Raw genomic sequence first — 20,027 nt, forward strand, 5'->3', positions numbered from 1 at the left:
ATGCGAACGTTTACAGCGCGATGGCAAGAATAACGACAGGGCCGAGAGAATACGAGCGACTGAGAGAGCCTGGACTAGACTGAAGTGTTTGAAGGATTACGAAATGAGCGTTTTATAACAAAGTGTCAGAAAAAATGTGTTGTCCAGCAGGATGCCAGAAAGCCAGTGGGTGCTCCGGCAGGAAAGCTTAACACCGTCTGCAGTCTTCGGTCCGTATGTGTTCCAAATGTGTAAAGAATTAAGTAGGGAAACATGCGTGTTGCTACAGTATTTAGAATTAACAGCTTTCTTGGACAATTAGACAAACACAGAAGTGTTAACGCAATATGTCGGTAATTTTGTTTCCGACGAACCTTACTTGAACTTAGTGAAATATAACATCTATTTTGGCGCATCTTAACAAAGTCTTTAAATGTATCTCATCTCATGCACGAAATATGGTGGTAATATAGCTGACAATACATTATATACCCTAGACGTTTTCTTAGTTAGGCCACCACAGTGATAACACGGGTATGAAAACACATTAACGCACGAAATATCCACGAAATTCCGTTGATAAATCTAGTGAAACACCCCATACCCGCACTGTGTTGGTATTTCGGGGTTAATACAAGTGAAGGCAGACATGGCACGGTGGTATTGCAGGGATAGTTTCCGACTGGGGACAAGTGCAAGGTAGAAGTTATAAGTTGAATTATCATAGTTCGGATGAATTATTAATTCGGATATGGTGAAGAACTGTTCTGTTCCGGAAACACTCGATCGATTCCAATCTCCCAAAACAACTCCTGTCGTCTCTCTTACTAAGTTAGCTCGTGATATTTTGTTTCAAGGAAGTCAGTAAATTCAAACAAGAAACAAAATAGATTGGTGATAAATGTAGTTTAAATAGAAGACAGTAGCAATAAAATTACCCGGCACTCGTGACCACCCATTCGTCAGAAATTAGAGATCCGCCACGAAAAACATTTTGCACATCAGGCAAGTGGTACAGGTAAGCCATAAACGGATAATCTCCTTTGCACGTTTCTTCGGCACCTGCATTGTTCCCAAAACAAGACATAATGCGAATATATTTGTTGTTTTGCAGTTGCTTGGCCGTGGTGCGCTCCAACAAGGTTTATCAACGGCGGATTTTATTTAGTTAGGTACCCAGCTGATGACAGCCACTGCAAAGTTTGACTTTGCCTAGGGACTTGGGTGCATAGACCAAACCTGCATTAATGAGACCTGATAGGTCGAAACAGTGGCCGTGAAACATAATTACAATTACAATATTGTTTAGGACGGGAATTTTTTAGAACAGAATTTAATGCACACCAATTAAAATATATTCGTTAGTACAACTGGAAACTGCAAATTCAAAACATTTTAAGTTACCCAAGATTCTGGGTGAAGTCGTGGTCGGTAAAGGAGTGGCTCGTTCTAAGCAAATGCATGGATCCAAAAGACTAAAAAACTTCGTTCCTTAAACAAAGCAATAAATTTTGTTTCAAGTGCAGTATATTCACGAGCAAAACAAACTATAGCAGAATTGTAACAAGCAACAATTTCAAGTACGTTTCCATACCGTGCTGTGACTTGCAACCTGCTACACATTCATCACACCTGCCACAATCACAATTTTGTGTGACGCAATCTGTCGAATCTGCGGTACCTGCAAAACAATCACTCAATTAGTTTGTATGTGGTTTATATACTACATATATCATAACTGCAAATTTATTTATGTTTCAATAACAGCAAGCTGCACTAAGTTTGCACCTCCTGTGAACTGGAAATGTACAAACTGCACTTTACGTGTAGTATTACTGATAGTTAGTGGCGATGGAAAGCCGTGAGATAGGTGCTGGTGTACACGAACTGACCTGCGCACAAGGCACGACAAAGAGCACACGGAACATCACCGGGAAAAGATGGTCGCTGATGTTTGCAAGTTTTCAAACAAGCTGACATGCCTGAAAACGAGCAGCAAATACTGTGATATTATAGGATGTGTATCAGTCGGGTAAAATGTTATGAAATATAGGAACACAGTCAGGTTTTTTACCGGCACATTCGCCAAGACAAATGCCACATTTGATCAGACGGGTCATAATGGTAGGGTTTATAGGTGGGCATGTTGAACCTTTATCTTGCCAGGCCTGTGTCATACATGTTGAATTCAAACCTGGAAAATGAATACAAGATATCATAAAAAATTGTATCCTTGTGAGGAAATTTCACAACAATGAATATGTCACAATGTCCACTTTAAAGTAGTTAAACTACGAGATGTTCATAACTTTAAAATATTTTTGGCAAAAAAATAGCTTGATTTTTGGTCGCCGCTACTTTTCGTGCAGTTTTCTACATTTTTTAGATGGTGCAGAACTAAAAAACTTTGGATATATGTTTATTGTAGATGTACCTTTAGTTTTACGCAAAGTTGCCGTGGCCGTGTCATATGCACTTTAAAGGTGGTGTAAAATTCCTGTGACCAGGTTAGCTAGCTGTGGAAACGGTCGAGATTGCCGTAATACAAAGACAATTTAGTAAAATTATTTCGCTGTAGATTTAAAAAAACGTGAGGTATGTGATGTTTTTCACAGCCATTATTGAAATGAATGACGTCATTTAACATTTGCATTCGGTTTGATAACTGATAAAAGTTATTCGGATTCGTCTGCGTTGGCGCACTCATTCATTAAGATCTTTTAATACCACAGCAGCAAAATTTCGTCTAATGGTATACAGTTTCTGTTCGTATTACGCGAATCCGAAATATCCGAGGTTTGCTAAATCTGAACAAGACAATAACTGAAAATTAATATTTCAGTTGTTAAAAAAAAATATCACACCATCTCAAGTTCTCGAAATTATAGAGCCACAAACCACTATTCTCCTAAGGTTATGTGGTGATGTTCTTCCTCGGCCCGTGTGCAATAAACGCCCGGAAAACAAAACAAAGGTGGTTAAACTGGTTGCTCTATGTGACTAAGCCTACCTTGTGGATGTAGCGTTTAAATGTACACGGCAGCTAGGCTCAAGTTCGTCAGCAGTAAAACACATATCGTGACGATAGCAGCTTCCGCATTCATCAGAAACCTCATCAGCAACGCACTGTTGAAGCGGGTCGGCGAACATTGACGGCATTGAGCAACCCCATTCTCCATAGCATATAGTCTATCTTATAAAATTCCTGTTAACCTATTCCGAGATTCACTTCCCATTATCGCCCTATGATTGCAACGATTTCCACCCTTTGTTATTACCACGTTTGTGAAAAGCTATGCTTTAAACATAACATCGTTTTTGTCTTACAATGCTTACAAGGGCAAATTTTGCGCTTAACTTGAGCTCATGAAAGCTTGATTTCAAGAAAAGTGTTGACGTTAACGCAAATTACAATTTAGCAAACACGTTCAAGAAAGTTTGAAGAGCGACTGCGCAAATTAATGAACATAACTTGACATCGAACACGTCCAACGGAAAGTGTGGAGGTTTTTGTACATTTCACTCTGGTGACTATTTACGAAATGCTGTGCGCTTACCAACACAGGGACTCAAGCAGGATTTAAAGTCCATTAATCGTTGTTCGGGTTGAGCAGTGAAATTGGGACAAGAAGCCAAGTTTCGTAAAGAAAACTCCGTCTCTAATACATTATAATGACGCTCTTAAATATAGGACTACCGTATAATTGTTGTTGATTGTCACACACATGTATATACTGCGCATTGTATTGTTTTCCTTACAATGGCATAAAGGTAATTTAGCGCCACGATTTTCGTAACGTAAACTCAGTCTGTGATACATTTAACTGTTGAAAATACAATACTGATCTAACGTGAAAAGCAAGTTTACATTTCCTACTGTTGTTGTTCTATCAAAATGTGGTTGACAATTAGGCGAGCACAACATGCCGATCATGCACATTACGACAACAGTATTCCAAGTGGTACGCGAGCAGTTTAGTTGTAGCTACATGTTATCTTGCGGTTGACGTAAATTGGTTACTTTAACCGCAATGGAACATGTAGCTGTATATTCTTTGGCAACCTGTTTCAATAAAGGACACTATAAGGCTACCAGCGGCGAAAATATAGTGCCTCCGTATTGTAGACATTGTTATGGTTGTAGACGATGTGCAATGGTATGTGATTATAATAATGTTGGGAAACACTGCATTACGTAGGCCTGTATGTCCTGCCCTATTGTTAAACAATATACCGCATCTCGATCTGATGCAACACCAGCATGTTTCGTTAGGGCTGCCCACGCTTGGTCCTTCGCACACCTCTCTGAAGCACCATTCGCATGTATCTGTGTTAAATGTAATTAGTGGATTACACGAATTAAAAATGGATTACACGAAATTCTGCTGTCATACGATACCCTTTGAAAATATTTGTGTTGGGGCTAGTATTTGCGTACCCTGGTAATCATACTCATGATTTAAATATATATAAATCTTCAAGAACTTATTTAAAACAATAACATCCATGTAACAGAAAAAATTACCTTGGGCTCTGGCGCATTCCAAGGAACCAAAGAGTATAACCAACACAACCCAAACACACTTTATTATACCATGTAGATACTCATAGAACTGTTTAACCTAGTACATGAATACAAACATAACTCTAAAGTCTCATTGCAGGATATCCAAGGGACAATTGAACTGGATGCTTCATCCCCACAGTATTTTCTCCTGTTGATTCATGCATTGTTTGTCAAATACAGCTCCAAGCTGTGGTTTAATACACTACATAAACGGAACGGAACAGCGGTGCACACTAACGTAGGTTACAACAAAATGCCCTTGGTGGCACAGAGGATAACTTATGTAGGAGGTGGTCACGCGACACTACCACGTTGTACAAGCACTAATGCGAAACACACTACATCCCCCTTTACTGAAAATGCAAAATCGGAATTTCAAGTCTAGACAAACGGATGGTTTTACCAACCGACCGGAACGCGTACGCAGTTCACGTTGTTCTGGAATCGGCCGTATGTGTCGACAGTTACTAGGCAATGACCGGTTTGGGGTATCGACGATGCAAGAGCGTGGAAGTGAGGTTTAAGAACGTACAATGCCTCCCTCTCCACCGATCCAAGCGTACGTTTCCGGGGAAAGTTCAGGTAGAAGCCGTAGCCGTTGTCGCTTGTCGTAATTTTGCTTGATTTCGAGATCTTTAGCTCTGAAACTCGATAAATAAGACCAGTTATGGACAAGGAACGACGTCCAACACGGAATTGTCGCCTTCAATCGTTTTCCCATCAACAACTCCGCTGGGCTGTATCCGGAAGCCAGCTTTATTGCACGGTAAGAAAGTAACGCCAAATAGGGGTATTCGGCTTTGCTTAGTGGACTTTTGACCCTCTTTACAGCCCGCTTCTCCATTGCTTTGTGGATACAGCGTGCTGCTGGTCTGGTGAATGAAGCCATATTCGTTGGCGAAACACTGAAAAATATATAGGAATTGTATTGCGGGCCGTTATCCGATATCACTATGTCTGGAATCCCATGGCGGGAAAAATAGACTTCAAGTGACTGATAATGTCCCATGAGCTCGTGCCATGAGCGAGTAGGAACATCTCAATGAACCTCGAGAAGTAATCTACGACCAATAGATACATTTTACCTTGGAAATAAAGCAAATCTGTTCCTACTTTTTCCCATGATCTACTGGGCAGGAGAAAAGGAATCATTGGTTCTGCTGGCATATTTGTATTCCTCTGACACTTAATGCAGCTGGAAACAAATTGATCAATGTCGTTGGTAATACCTGGCCACCAGACGGAACCTTTGGCTCTTCGTTCACACTTCTCCATCCCCTGATGTCCAATATGTATACTGCGCAAAATTTCATTTCGCAGAACTTCAGTAATGACAGGTCTGGAGCCTTTTGAGAAACAATCCGTCAACAACAGTTATATCGTGGCGCAGTTGAAAATATGGTTGCAGCGAATCGAAATAGACTCGTTTAGGCCAACCGCCTTTAGTAAGTTGAAGAACTTTTTGACTTGATACGTCACACATCGTTGTGTCACAGATTTGCTGTATCCGTGTTTGAGATGCGGGAATGTTAGCAATTACCGCAACAACGTTTTCTTCAATCGCATGTTGCAAAGTAACTTCAATTGCAGAGAGCTACTTTGGAGAAGGCGATCTAGAGAGTACATCAGCAGCATGTAAAGAATTACCAGGTACATGAACTTTTCGCACGACCAAGCTACTGCCAAAGATTCTTTCTCAATTTGAGCGTATACCTCTGTTCTGTTTTCGTTAATGCTCGTGATGCGTAGACCGTTTCTTCGCTGTAATAAAACAGCCCCGAGTCCATACGATGATGAATCAGCAGAAACGAGTGTTTAAGGTTCTATACATTTACACATATGCGGGCTGTGTTGCTTTTTTTGCCAGAACAATTACTAGTGTTTGGTAACATATGAAGGCCGACTACTATAGGCGAAAAGATTATTATCTAAATAAAATGGCAATTCTGCTTTCCGCAATATTCGAACTTATTTGCTTCAGTTTAGAACCTTGCAGGTTTGCGCATCTGATCGTGCACAACATAGAAATGCACGGCAACACATCAGTAACTTGCACTGGGAACCGAGAAATGAAGCAGTCAGGCTTTATGTAAAATAACGCAGATTTCCAGACTCACAACTACCGACCAATTGTCTTTGCAAAAAATGATAAATTAATATCATGTACAGCTCGTTGTTCCCATTTTTTGAAAAGAATATTTATAAATTATCAAATCTCTAAATCAACGGTGTAAAATTTCTATTTTTAAACTGCAAAAAAAAAATTGCGCACATGTGATTATGCAAAAAAATTATATCTCATTTCCTAATTTGATTATTATTTCTATTTTCGTTATAATACCTCTAGTGACACGGTTTAAGTTTTAGTGTTACTAAGTGACGCTTGGGAAAAAATGTCAGAGTTTTTGTTTTTTGTTAAAAATCATTTATTTTTGAAATCACGAAAACAAAACACAAATAATTCGGAAACAGGAAATAGTTTTCGTGTTGAGATTCTGCTTCAATCCGAATCACTGGAATCTGGATCGGATGAGGGGAGGAACTGTTGACCTTCAGCCAAACCCAAAACTCCCGGCTGAAAAAAGTCACAAAAAGTTTTAATTTTATGAAATTTCACAAATAAATGTTTTTATACAAATATAAATCCTCACAGGGTTTTCCATATTAGCAAGTGCTTCCTTCACCATCTCAAACGACTCTGGATCCATTTTGCACCAACGCAGATCCAACCCCCCAACCTTCGGTAAAATCTCACAAATTTTTTTCCCGTCGTCTTTTCCGCGAAACTCGTTTCCATACAGGTAGAGAAATCCCAACTATTTGAAATATAAACATCGTTTGTTGGAAATATTTCTACACTATTTGAACCAGAAAGAAGCAACATTTTATCCCAAAACTAAAAAGATTTCGTGTTTTTTCTTTAAATAAATAAACTTTTGCAAAAAAATGCCAGGGATTTAAAACAGAATCTTGGTTACAAAATAAATAAAAACACAAACAAACCTTTGATTTCATTCTTTTTATTGCTTCACAAATAATCGTTAAATCTTCGGAGTTCAGGTCGCATCTCCACAGCACCAGCACCAAATCATTTCTTGTAACTTTTGGTAAAAATTCCGCCAAAACCTGAACGATTGAGTGAAGTCGGGTCATGGAAAAATTCAACATCCGAGGACAAAACCTGGTGATTTTTTCTTGGTGGCATTTTTGGACTTCCTTCAAATCCAGAAATAAATCTGAAACAAAACAGAAGCAAGTTTATTAAAAAAGCAGATGTCTGGTTTCCACTTTTAATAAAATCAATAAAACTTACTTTATTCTTGCACAGAATTCCCCACGCTTAAGTCGGATTTAATCAACACAAGAACCAACAAATCAATCCAATATAAAACGTTTAAATTATCACAAAATATAAAAATTACACGACAGAAATAAACGCGTCTTTCCTCCACAACATTTAATCACAACTGAAAAAAACTGCATTGAGTGTTCGGTTCAAACAATGACTGTGTGACGTAACAAACCCACCCATTGTTACGCAAATAAATGTTGTGTTTACAACCACGCATTAAACTGTTGGCATTCATATCATTTACTCACTCAGTAGATCGTATCCCCCGGGTTCAGATCGGAGATATCTTGAAAGCGCATCCAATAATTTCGCACGTTTGTCTGGAATTTGGTTGGGCGAATTGTTTTTGCCTTTGTTTTCTAGAAACACAGCAACTGTTTTCTTAAAGCTGAGCGGAACCTGTGCATTAACAAGCTTTAATCCAATCTGTATTTACATCGTGTACTTACGCAACACTCCATGATGCTTAGGATGCAAACGGAAAAATCTTGAAAGTGCATCCAATAGTTTGCCACTATTGCCTGGAAAATTTAACACATTTTTAGGGAAAAAAGAATTGTAGACATGTATTTCGCTTTACAAATGACTTTTACTTATTGTCTTTGCATCCAATGTGATTTGTATTTCTGTACAGGCCTGTATTCAAGCTTTACGTGCATTAATATGTGGTTGCACGGTACTGAAGTATGCTCTTATTTTGGTGACATAACATAATTGTAAAATTGTGAGCAACATTGGTCTGCATACCTGTTTGCTGACTCGCAGAATCTGTGACGTTGCCAACAGAAGTAGCATCACACTTAGACTCATAACCAGCCTCAGCATTGTCACTTCTTGTAGCTGAAAAGAAAACAAATATATGAACCTAGCAAATGTAATTGATATAACAATGGTTTTGACTTTTGCTTTACTTACCACTTGTCTCTCCAAGCAAAAGGCCACAAGTAAACCGTCGCGTCATGGCCCAGTGTGCGTTTCTAACCAATTCTTCCAGAATTTTGTCAAATTCTTTATCTGGCATGAAGAAGGAAATGTAGTAAGCCCCGAGGAATTCCTGCAGAGTTTCATGTGAGTAGTAAAAAATTGCTTCGGCACCATCAAAAACTTTTCGCTGTGGTAACCAGGAATACTTGGGTAGTTTGATAATAACATTTTGTACTTTGATATAATCCAGACCCACTTCAGAGAGGTCTGTATGGGTAAACACAACAGTTTTACGAGCCTTTCCATTATACGCCATTTGGCCAAGGGCTTTTATCACAAAGTTTGTATCCTTGTCCTTCGTATGTTCTGCCACATCAAGTTGTTGCAAAACAGCATTAAATATGTTGGTAATTGTGCCACAACTGTTTTTGTCACCAAATAAACTGGCATACAAAACAAATTGCAAAAGTAATGGATTGCGACAAAAATTTAGCACTTCTGCAGATTCAGTTTCAAGTTTTGTCCACAGTTCACTTGCTTTTTCACCAGCATAAAAATCAAATAGCTTTTTCATGTTTTCTGTAGATAAATCATGGACATTAATGATGGATTTTGGACGAATTTCCACAGGAATTGTGAGCAGGGAATGGGGGCGGGACGTAAATATCAAAGATGATTTTTTGAAGAAGATTTTTCCGCAGAGATTGGCAACAAGTTGTTGAACTGTCAAACGATTTTCGTAACTTGCACTTATTGCTGTCATATTTTGTAGCGACCATGTTGCCTGATCTAACCCATCAAATATAAAAACACATTTTTGAGCATTTCTTTTCATCCATTTAAATGCAGCATCTCGTACAGTTTGTTCAACATCAGGAAACTGTCTATCAAGTAGAAGCTCTTGTAGTGTTAGTTTTTCATCTCCAAAGTTTAAATACATGAAGCTTAGATGCACCACCAAATACTTCTTTTTCATGTGCTTAATCAGTTTCTTGGACATGGTGCTCTTCCCTGACCCCGCTGCTCCAACAATTGCAAGAAATTGATCACCTTTTTCAATTGTGGAAATCAATTCCTCAAATGTTAGGGGTTCGCCCTGACCATGGTCTACTTTGTCCTTTGCTGTTGGTGGAAAATTGGTCCCTTCATTTTTGGTATCGATGCCTCTGTAGAAGTCAATGACCTCTAGGGAAGGATTGACATCAGGAACTCCCTCTTCACATAAACCAGGAAGAGGAACCACAGCCTTAAGATCATTCTGTTGATTTTTGATGATTTCGATGGCTTTGAGCTGCCTTTTCTCTGCAGGCAAAATAGACCAGTGAACACAATGTTTATATTGCAAGATCTTATTCCAAGTTTGCAGTTCAACTGACTTTAGGAGAACAAAAACATTTCATTTGTTTTATGGCATGGTATAGACACTGCTTTAATGTTTACAATAATTTTGTGCTTACTAAAATGTACGCGACCAAAACTAATTGCCACCCCTTCTGATTAAATATCTTTGTTGGCTAAACTTTTTGAATGTGACCCTGACCTATGAGTTATAGTAAGCATTTTATTTTACCTTCATCTTGTTGCTCATCTCCTTTGGTGTTTGATGAATCTTATTAGAAAAATATAGTTTAAAACAGTTGAAAACTGGAATTGGATTATAAAGTAGCTGGCTTTCAAAATAGGAACATAAACATAATTTACAAACGGATGTTTTTCTTTATGAGAATGTTCAGTGGTTGTTAACTATGACATGTATTTGTAATACCTGGTGTATTGTAGAATTTTTTTGTTATTTTCACATCACCCTGAACTCCAACAATGCTATCAGCTATGTTTGCTCTCTGTGTTGATACTTGCAGTGAAGGACCTGGTTAAAAAACATAATTTAATACAAATCAAGCAAAGGAGGGCCAGAAACTGTATTATAAAATGAGTTACTTTGAACAATAATACCAAAACTTTATTGTGAAATTAGTTGTTCAAGCACACTTCCTACCTGATCTCTGTGGTTCAGTTTCAAAATCGGCCACACGTTTTGCATCTGGCATTGGTTTCCTCGGGGCTTCAGGGCTCGACATGATGAATATTGGCTGTAGCTTCTTTCAAATGCAAAGCAACATCAAAATATGACAAAAATTTTAACTGCAAACAAAAACAGAAAAAAAATTTTTTCAAACTGAAACTTGAGTTAAGTCATTCAGTATCATTAACAAATTGTTTTGTCATATAGTTGCAAATAAGTCAACGAATCACCAAAAATCTACCACCGCCAACAACTGACTTCGGTTGTTAATCAGCATTAATCTCACACACCAACGCTGGTAGCAGAAACTACCACAGTATGTAGATACAATGAAAAATAACAAATTCTATGTTAAATGCCCTTCTGGAATTACTGATTTACAACAAGTAGATGTTCACAGTTTACCAAAGTTAAAGTACACCTTTTGCTATCTGGGCTGGTTTGCGATCTCAATTATCGTTGCGCAGACGACTGATGACGCTAAGTAAAGGTGGCGCTATTGAGTAACCATAAAAATATTCCCCCAAAAAACAAAAGAAACTAAATATTGTTATCAATGCTGGGTCGATTTTTAAAATGCTTATTGCTGATATTATTCCAAATTAATGACATTGGTATTAGAAAGGATTTTTTCGAATAGCTTAAACTACAGTGTCGACAGGCTCATAACATTTTTCCTGTATTGAGACTGGCGTCATGACACGACTCAGCTTTGTTGTACAACATAAAAAAACAATGTTTACCCCTGGTAACGAGCAGTTTTTGTTTCAGATTGGTGTTGGGCCGACCACATACACTTTAAACTCTATTGATTGGTTTTGATCTTCAAATCAGCACATAATGTAGGCCTAAACTACTTTCCAGAGGAGTAATTTTCAGTACAGTCATATTTGTTTCCGCAATGACCTGTCTTTACACATTCGCTTGTTTGACATATTTTCTCGCATATTACCCGACTTTTCTTGTTTATTGCTCATAAATATTTCTTTCCAGGAATCACAAAATCAATGCCATTTAAATCTTTACAATACGCCATATGGCCAATATATGTTCTTACACTTAACTTTGCATTACTACTAATTGGTCTCAAGGAAAAAGCAGTGTTTTGAACGCCGCTTACGTGACACAAACATGTTGTTTCATGGCGGGTCTGAACTTTGGCTTCTCCAGTTTCTCGATTTGTTTGATCAGAAAACATAAAAGCGAAGCTGAATGCGCTGGAACTTTTGACGTCACACCTGACAAACAAACCTTATGTACACGAAGACAGATGACTTTATTTACTCATACATTCTAACTAAGTGTGGCGAGAATGACACAATGCACTAATGTTTATCTTTTTGCTTTCTTTGATTATCTGTGTTGTTTATTTAAAGCAGTCTTTATTACCCATGCGCACAACACATCGCAATATTCTTTTGTTTTTCATCGGTTTCCTGCTCTCACGTTTTATCAAATTCCCAATTGGATTTCCGGTAACGCTCCATTGGTTCACGTGCAAGTCGTTGATTAATTGATTGGCCGGTGCAAGGAGTGCTGCGTGAATGACCCGCTTTTTTAGGTGTGCGTCGCGCAATACAGTGGTTTTCATTGTTGCCAAGCGAGCATTTTGTTGTCGCCCATTTACTGAAACCAGTGCAAGGCATTTTGGCCTAAATGGTGGTTATTGCAGGTTCCGGGCCATTTCTGGATTAGGGACACAGGGTTAGCGTAATGACCTTATTTGAGTCTCTAGGGTTGTATTTGGTAATAGGGGGTCGCCGCTTAAATTCCACTAGGCTCCATTCACGCCCTGTCGAAATAATTCCGTAATAACTTGGCGAGGAGCCAGGACCTTGTCACCACACCCACTGGTTTCGCTAGCTAGGCTCGGGTGTAGTGTCTTTTTTCACGGTCGTTTAACAATGAGTTTTAACTTTTTTAATGCAATCGAATTGTGCTGCGAAAGTTTCGAAGCGACGGATCAGGTTAAAACGACATTTGTTCCTGGCATCCATCAACGATGACATAAAATGGTCTATAGAGGATGGCAAGGGCAACCTCTATGCTGTCGAATACAAAGAACTAAAGAAACGAGCCTTGCACCAAAGGACCAATGCCGGACGATCAGAGAGGCAACGCGAAGCTCCCACGACGCGTGCAATTGCCCAGGGAAACTGGACGCTCATTTCTTCATGTCCTTAAGACGCTTCATTTCGACATTGGTGATCGCTCTTCACTTGACTAATGCAAAAAGTAAAGGAGTTGTGCGTGGAAACTGATTCCGGGGTAAAGATTGTGCTTAAAGTAGGTCTCCCTCTAAGTTTAAGACAAGGGGTTATTGTTGCACTACAAGGAGACGCACTCGGAGGTGGGCATCTAGGAATCGTGAAGACCCTCTCGAAAGTCGCCGAAAATTACTATTGGTACAGGTGGAGTTAAGCAGTAGAACAGTTTTGTCGGGGTTGTATCGAGTGCCAATATTATTACAAAAAACGCACAAAGGCCACAGACACCATTGGTCCACCCCACGGTAAACAGCCCGATGCAGCGTGTTGAGGTCGTTGTATTTGGGCCTCTATCACTCACGCGATCAGGGTATCAGTCTGGGTATTTCCACCCAATACGCTTTTGACAGGGCGACCACTACGACTGTCCGTAGATTTGTTTGGGGGAACGTCGGAAAAGGGAACGAAATGTCATACGAAACCGAAATCCATCGTTCACGCGATTGTTTGGAACTAACGGAGGACATGATGCGAAAAAGTCTCCGACTCCAGCAATAGCGGATGACACGTTAATACGATCGGCGACAACACGGGACGCCACGTTCAGTCGGTGTTTACGTTCTAATCACGAACCCAGCAGTCCTGGTGGGAAAATGCAAAACCTGCAGCGACCTTTCCAATTACCCTATCGCGCGTTGTCAAAGTGGCCTCGAGCCCGTCAACTATGTCATCGAGGACGCGGCTGGTAAAAAGCAAATGGTTCACTTCCATCGAATGAAGCTCACAACCGATACCTTCTCCGAAGCCGGAAGTGTGCAAACGAATCATAAAGATAAAGTCGAGACCGTCGGCCTACCTGCGTGTGGCCACGTTTGCATTCCAAAAACTAAAAGTTGCAAACTGAGCCAGCGGCCCGCTGATTGACCGACCCAGTCGGCCTGTGCGGAACGCAGGCAAACCGAGATTTATCCAGCGACAGAAACACAGCCCCAACGGAAACAGTCTTTCAAATATTTTATGTGGATGTTATGTCACAGCTTTAATTCTTTTTGGCAACTTAGATGATATTTCTAGGCCAACGAGCGAACAAGTTTAGTATTTCACCGAATAAACCTAAATCGTCGTCTCTCATACAAAACAGTTTGACGTGAAAAAGGACCAGTTACCTGCTACTTGTAAAACGTAAACAGTCACCCTACTTTAACCTTCCAAACATATACAAATAACAAACCAAACATGTCGCATATAGTTTGTCGAATTACTATCCATAAATAAATAGACACACTTTTGTTTAATCGGACACTTAACTCTGAAGTGCAGCTAACCTCTGTTGGTTGAAACGATTCTTTAAAAAAAAACTTTTAAACAACTGCACTGTATAGTCCAAATACAGCCGACAGTCAAAAGCACGCAAACTTTCCGAGGCGCAACGAATAATATGACTTTCACATCCGACGAACAGTTTTCATGTTTACAGAGGTTGATTTTTGAGCGTTTGTTAGAGCAATAGTTTTGTTATCTCAAACATGCAGCAGCTGATTTCTTTTTTCCAGTTTTTAGGATGTTGAGACCGCACCCAAACCTTTCCTAGTCTAGAAAACTATTTCCCGGCAATTTGAATGCAAAAAAAATGCGCGCAGTTATGACGTAATTGGGAAAATAGTGGCACAACATGCGATGGACTTGACCGAAATCACCTGTTCGTTCGCCAAGAAGTTGCCACGTCTTCTTCAGAAAAGTTTAGAAAAATTTCTGGGGTCGTGACACATGTTTCGCGCATACATTTTCACCACTTCCTGGCCTCGTATTTTCTTGGGCCGTGCGGAAAACAAGTGGCCTCCTAAGCGAACTCTGCTGTGAATTATATGTTTTGCGGGAATAAATGAATGCAGGCAAATATACGTTTATTCTAAAAAAATCGCTAAATGCGTTCTTTAATGGTTTACTTTCACACATTGGGCACTGGTAGCTTGTAAGCCCCATATAGGTTTGCGTCGTAACACCAGCATGTCACACTAACTTGTGTTCCGTAATATTGGCATATAATTTCTTTAAATATTATACGTAACAAAATAGGTCATTATTTCTAGCAAGTAGCATGATTAAACGACCAACACTATTTCTTTTAAACAAAGTCAAAAAAGATAAAACATGACTATGTCCGTTATGCCAACGTTAAAAAGAAAACAAAATTATAAATTAATTGTTAAGTGTTTCGTGAAATCATATGCAAACTGTATGTGTTCCTTCTGGCGAAAAGGTTGGGCGAGCTTGCTTTAACTGCACGCCACGCTATTCTCTTTGTTGCGTCACACAAGAGAAAAACTTTACTTGTGATGTGATCAGTGAAGTGTAACGTTTTGGCGCACTGTAACTTTCGCACTCCCTATAGTTAAACCCTAGTATACTATACTATGGTTAAACGAATAGAATGTGATTGCCGTTTTCCCTAAATAATCGGATTTGCTCTTTATTGGGGCAGTATAATCTTTTTGTTGTGTCGATTCATGTTTTGTAAATACAATAATTCAACATCGTGTAATAGTTTGCGTTAGAGATAACAATATTGTCATCAGTATGAAACCGCATTTTGAATCTAACTTACATAACGTTGACATACGTGCCCTTTTGAAGTAGGCAGTACCAAACATGCACATAAAAGCTATCTGTTGTTTTTTTGTTGATCAAATTTATATTTTTAAATAGAGTTGCAGACATTTGACAACAAAACTAAGAAGTGCATCATCTGTTTGATTAGTTTTTCCATTAGCGACAACAGCTGTGTTTCATGAAATTTCACGAGCATCAATCTCACACATCAGCAACCTAATTTGACAAACAATTTTGTTGTTTCTGCTTCTGGATAACCAAAGCCTAAAGTTACACCTTAACCTCCAAACGCTAAACATTTTCAGCTACGTTTCCAAGAATATTTGCTATCAATCTACAGCTGATTATAGCAAAGGAACCAATAAACAAGTTGCTTCACAGCTACCTTGAAAGATTGCACAAATTCAGTTCCACATTTTACTAAATCAATGGCGACGAGTTGAAAGGTCGGGGTTACGCTTTACTGAACAGCATTTTGTTGCTGAACATGTATTAATTCAAAAGAAAACATATAAGAAAAAGAGAGAGTTGTTTCTATATAAGATAATTTTATTAAAGAAATATTTTACAAATCGCACTCATAGATGAAAAATAACCATTCGTGAAAATAATTTAATCATACCTACGGGGAATCACCGAACGGTATTCGTGGATTCAAATCTTCACTAGATTAAAGACCACCGTCATTTCGGCGAAATGGAAATTGACTAAAACCGAAATTATTTCACGCATCAGTGAACACGACTTCAGACGATTGCGTTCACACAAATACTGCATTGACTCATGACAAAAACAAACCATGCGTTATAAAAACAAGCATTTCAATCAACAAAGTTAGCAATACTTTTTAAACAATATCTATACTTTCAATAAATATAATTTCCATTTTTGAACACCTACAAACTGTGAAGTATGGCACAAATACAGTGACAAGTTTGACGACATATTTGAAAATGTTCCGAACTAAGGAATTTTTTTAAACTCGCCTCAAATGTAACCAAGAGCATATGGAACAACATGTTAGTGCTTATTTTTTACACCGGTAGCTCGTATAACAACGAAATAACTTTCAGTCCGACAGGGAGCCATGCGACATGCAGCTGCGATCAACCTAAACAAGTTCGCATTCAATGCGACAAATTTGACGACATATTTGGAAACGTTCCGAACTAACGATTTTTTTTTAAATTACCTTAAATGTAGCCCAGGGCACGTAGAACAAGATGCCAATGCGTATTTTGGGCACTCATAGCTCATATTCCAACGAAACGACTTTACGTCAACAGCGTACAGCCTAGGATGTAAGGTGCACATTCCAGTCAACACGTTTGATTACAAATTTGGAAATGTTCCGAACTAAGGAATTTTTTTTGAACTGCCTCAAATGTAGCCCAGGGCACGTAGAACAAGATGCCAATGCGTATTTTGGGCACTCATAGCTCATATTCCAACGAAACGACTTTACGTCCACAGCGTACAGCCTAGGATGTAGGGTGCACATTCCAGTCCACATGTTTGATCAAAAATTTGAAAATGTTCCGAACCGACGAATTTGTTTTAAATTGCCTTAAATGTAGCCCAGGGCACGTAGAACAAGATGCAAATGCGTATTTTGGGCACTCATAGCTCATATTCCAACGGGGTGACTGCACGCACAATTACTCTAATTGTCTACTAGTAAGTTTTCCCTTGACGAAAGCATGGCCGTTACTGTCTAAACTCAACAACGAACTATTTCCATGCTATAAGATACAACACTTCTTTAAACCTCCTGACACAAGCAAAGAGTTTCTGTAAACTAGATTGCTGGCTGATTCCAGCGAAATGTTTTGAACTAACCAATGCGTGTTTATGACGCAACAATACAATAGTGCTGAATGATCTACTGTACAGTTTCAACATAGTGACTAGCCTCAAGAAGCAGCGACATGTTTGATTACAAATTTGGAAATGTTCCGAACTAAGGAATATTTTAAAAATTGCCTTAAATGTAGCCCAGGGCACGTAGAACAAGATGCCAATGCGTATTTTGGGCACTCATAGCTCATATTCCAACGAAACGACTTTACGTCAACAGCGTACAGCCTAGGATGTAAGGTGCACATTCCAGTCCACATGTTTGATTAAAAATTTGAAAATGTTCCGAACCGACGAATTTGTTTTAAATTGCCTTAAATGTAGCCCAGGGCACGTAGAACAAGATGCAAATGCGTATTTTGGGCACTCATAGCTCATATTCCAACGGGGTGACTGCACGCACAATTACTCTAATTGTCTACTAGTAAGTTTTCCCTTGACGAAAGCATGGCCGTTACTGTCTAAACTCAACAACGAACTATTTCCATGCTATAAGATACAACACTTCTTTAAACCTCCTGACACAAGCAAAGAGTTTCTGTAAACTAGATTGCTGGCTGATTCCAGCGAAATGTTTTGAACTAACCAATGCGTGTTTATGACGCAACAATACAATAGTGCTGAATGATCTACTGTACAGTTTCAACATAGTGACTAGCTTCAAGAAGCAGCGACATGTTTGATTACAAATTTGAAAATGTTCCGAACTAAGGAATTTTTTAAAAATTGCCTTAAATGTAGCCCAGGGCACGTAGAACAAGATGCCAATGCGTATTTTGGGCACTCATAGCTCATATTCCAACGAAACGACTTTACGTCCACAGCGTACAGCCTAGGATGTAAGGTGCACATTCCAGTCAACACGTTTGATTACAAATTTGGAAATGTTCCGAACTAAGGAATTTTTTTTGAACTGCCTCAAATGTAGCCCAGGGCACGTAGAACAAGATGCCAATGCGTATTTTGGGCACTCATAGCTCATATTCCAACGAAACGACTTTACGTCCACAGTGTACAGCCTAGGATGTAGGGTGCACATTCCAGTCCACATGTTTGATCAAAAATTTGAAAATGTTCCGAACCGACGAATTTGTTTTAAATTGCCTTAAATGTAGCCCAGGGCACGTAGAACAAGATGCAAATGCGTATTTTGGGCACTCATAGCTCATATTCCAACGGGGTGACTGCACGCACAATTACTCTAATTGTCTACTAGTAAGTTTTCCCTTGACGAAAGCATGGCCGTTACTGTCTAAACTCAACAACGAACTATTTCCATGCTATAAGATACAACACTTCTTTAAACCTCCTGACACAAGCAAAGAGTTTCTGTAAACTAGATTGCTGGCTGATTCCAGCGAAATGTTTTGAACAAACCAATGCGTGTTTATGACGCAACAATACATGAGTGCTGAATGATCTACCGTACAGTTTCAGTATAGTGACTAGCTTCAAGAAGCAGCGACATGTTTGATTACAAATTTGGAAATGTTCCGAACTAAGGAATTTTTTAAAAATTGCCTTAAATGTAGCCCAGGGCACGTAGAACAAGATGCCAATGCGTATTTTGGGCACTCATAGCTCATATTCCAACGAAACGACTTTACGTCAACAGCGTACAGCCTAGGATGTAAGGTGCACATTCCAGTCCACATGTTTGATCAAAAATTGGAAAATGTTCCGAACCGACGAATTTGTTTTAAATTGCCTTAAATGTAGCCCAGGGCACGTAGAACAAGATGCAAATGCGTATTTTGGGCACTCATAGCTCATATTCCAACGGGGTGACTGCACGCACAATTACTCTAATTGTCTACTAGTAAGTTTTCCCTTGACGAAAGCATGGCCGTTACTGTCTAAACTCAACAACGAACTATTTCCGTGCTATAAGATACAACACTTCTTTAAACCTCCTGACACAAGCAAAGAGTTTCTGTAAACTAGATTGCTGGCTGATTCCAGCGAAATGTTTTGAACTAACCAATGCGTGTTTATGACGCAACAATACAATAGTGCTGAATGATCTACTGTACAGTTTCAACATAGTGACTAGCCTCAAGAAGCAGCGACATGTTTGATTACAAATTTGGAAATGTTCCGAACTAAGGAATATTTTAAAAATTGCCTTAAATGTAGCCCAGGGCACGTAGAACAAGATGCCAATGCGTATTTTGGGCACTCATAGCTCATATTCCAACGAAACGACTTTACGTCAACAGCGTACAGCCTAGGATGTAAGGTGCACATTCCAGTCCACATGTTTGATTAAAAATTTGAAAATGTTCCGAACCGACGAATTTGTTTTAAATTGCCTTAAATGTAGCCCAGGGCACGTAGAACAAGATGCAAATGCGTATTTTGGGCACTCATAGCTCATATTCCAACGAAACGACTTTACGTCCACAGCGTACAGCCTAGGATGTTAGGTGCACATTCCAGTCAACACGTTTGATTACAAATTTGGAAATGTTCCGAACTAATGAATTTTTTTTAAATTGCCTCAAATGT

The 20,027-nt window shown here is 39.1% G+C and overlaps 2 protein-coding genes across 2 annotated transcripts in view; both read right to left on the reverse strand.

Moving 5' to 3' along the window:
* Positions 1-20,027, reverse strand: part of LOC145902176 (uncharacterized) — a 171,509-nt gene that overhangs the window by 102,431 nt on the left and 49,051 nt on the right. The window lies entirely within an intron of this gene.
* On the reverse strand, positions 6,949-10,959 carry LOC145902173 (uncharacterized). Its single transcript, XM_082990045.1, has 10 exons — positions 10,819-10,959; positions 10,588-10,689; positions 10,393-10,431; positions 8,814-10,124; positions 8,646-8,738; positions 8,348-8,419; positions 8,147-8,257; positions 7,550-7,782; positions 7,198-7,362; positions 6,949-7,121 (listed from the first exon to the last, which is right to left on the reverse strand). Exons 1-10 carry the CDS (start codon positions 10,898-10,900, stop codon positions 7,047-7,049), a joined length of 2,283 nt encoding a protein of 760 aa, XP_082846171.1. The 5' UTR covers positions 10,901-10,959; the 3' UTR covers positions 6,949-7,046.

This window comes from Ascidia mentula, chromosome 5 (assembly GCF_947561715.1).
Source record: "Ascidia mentula chromosome 5, kaAscMent1.1, whole genome shotgun sequence".
NCBI classification, from domain to species: domain Eukaryota; kingdom Metazoa; phylum Chordata; class Ascidiacea; order Phlebobranchia; family Ascidiidae; genus Ascidia; species Ascidia mentula.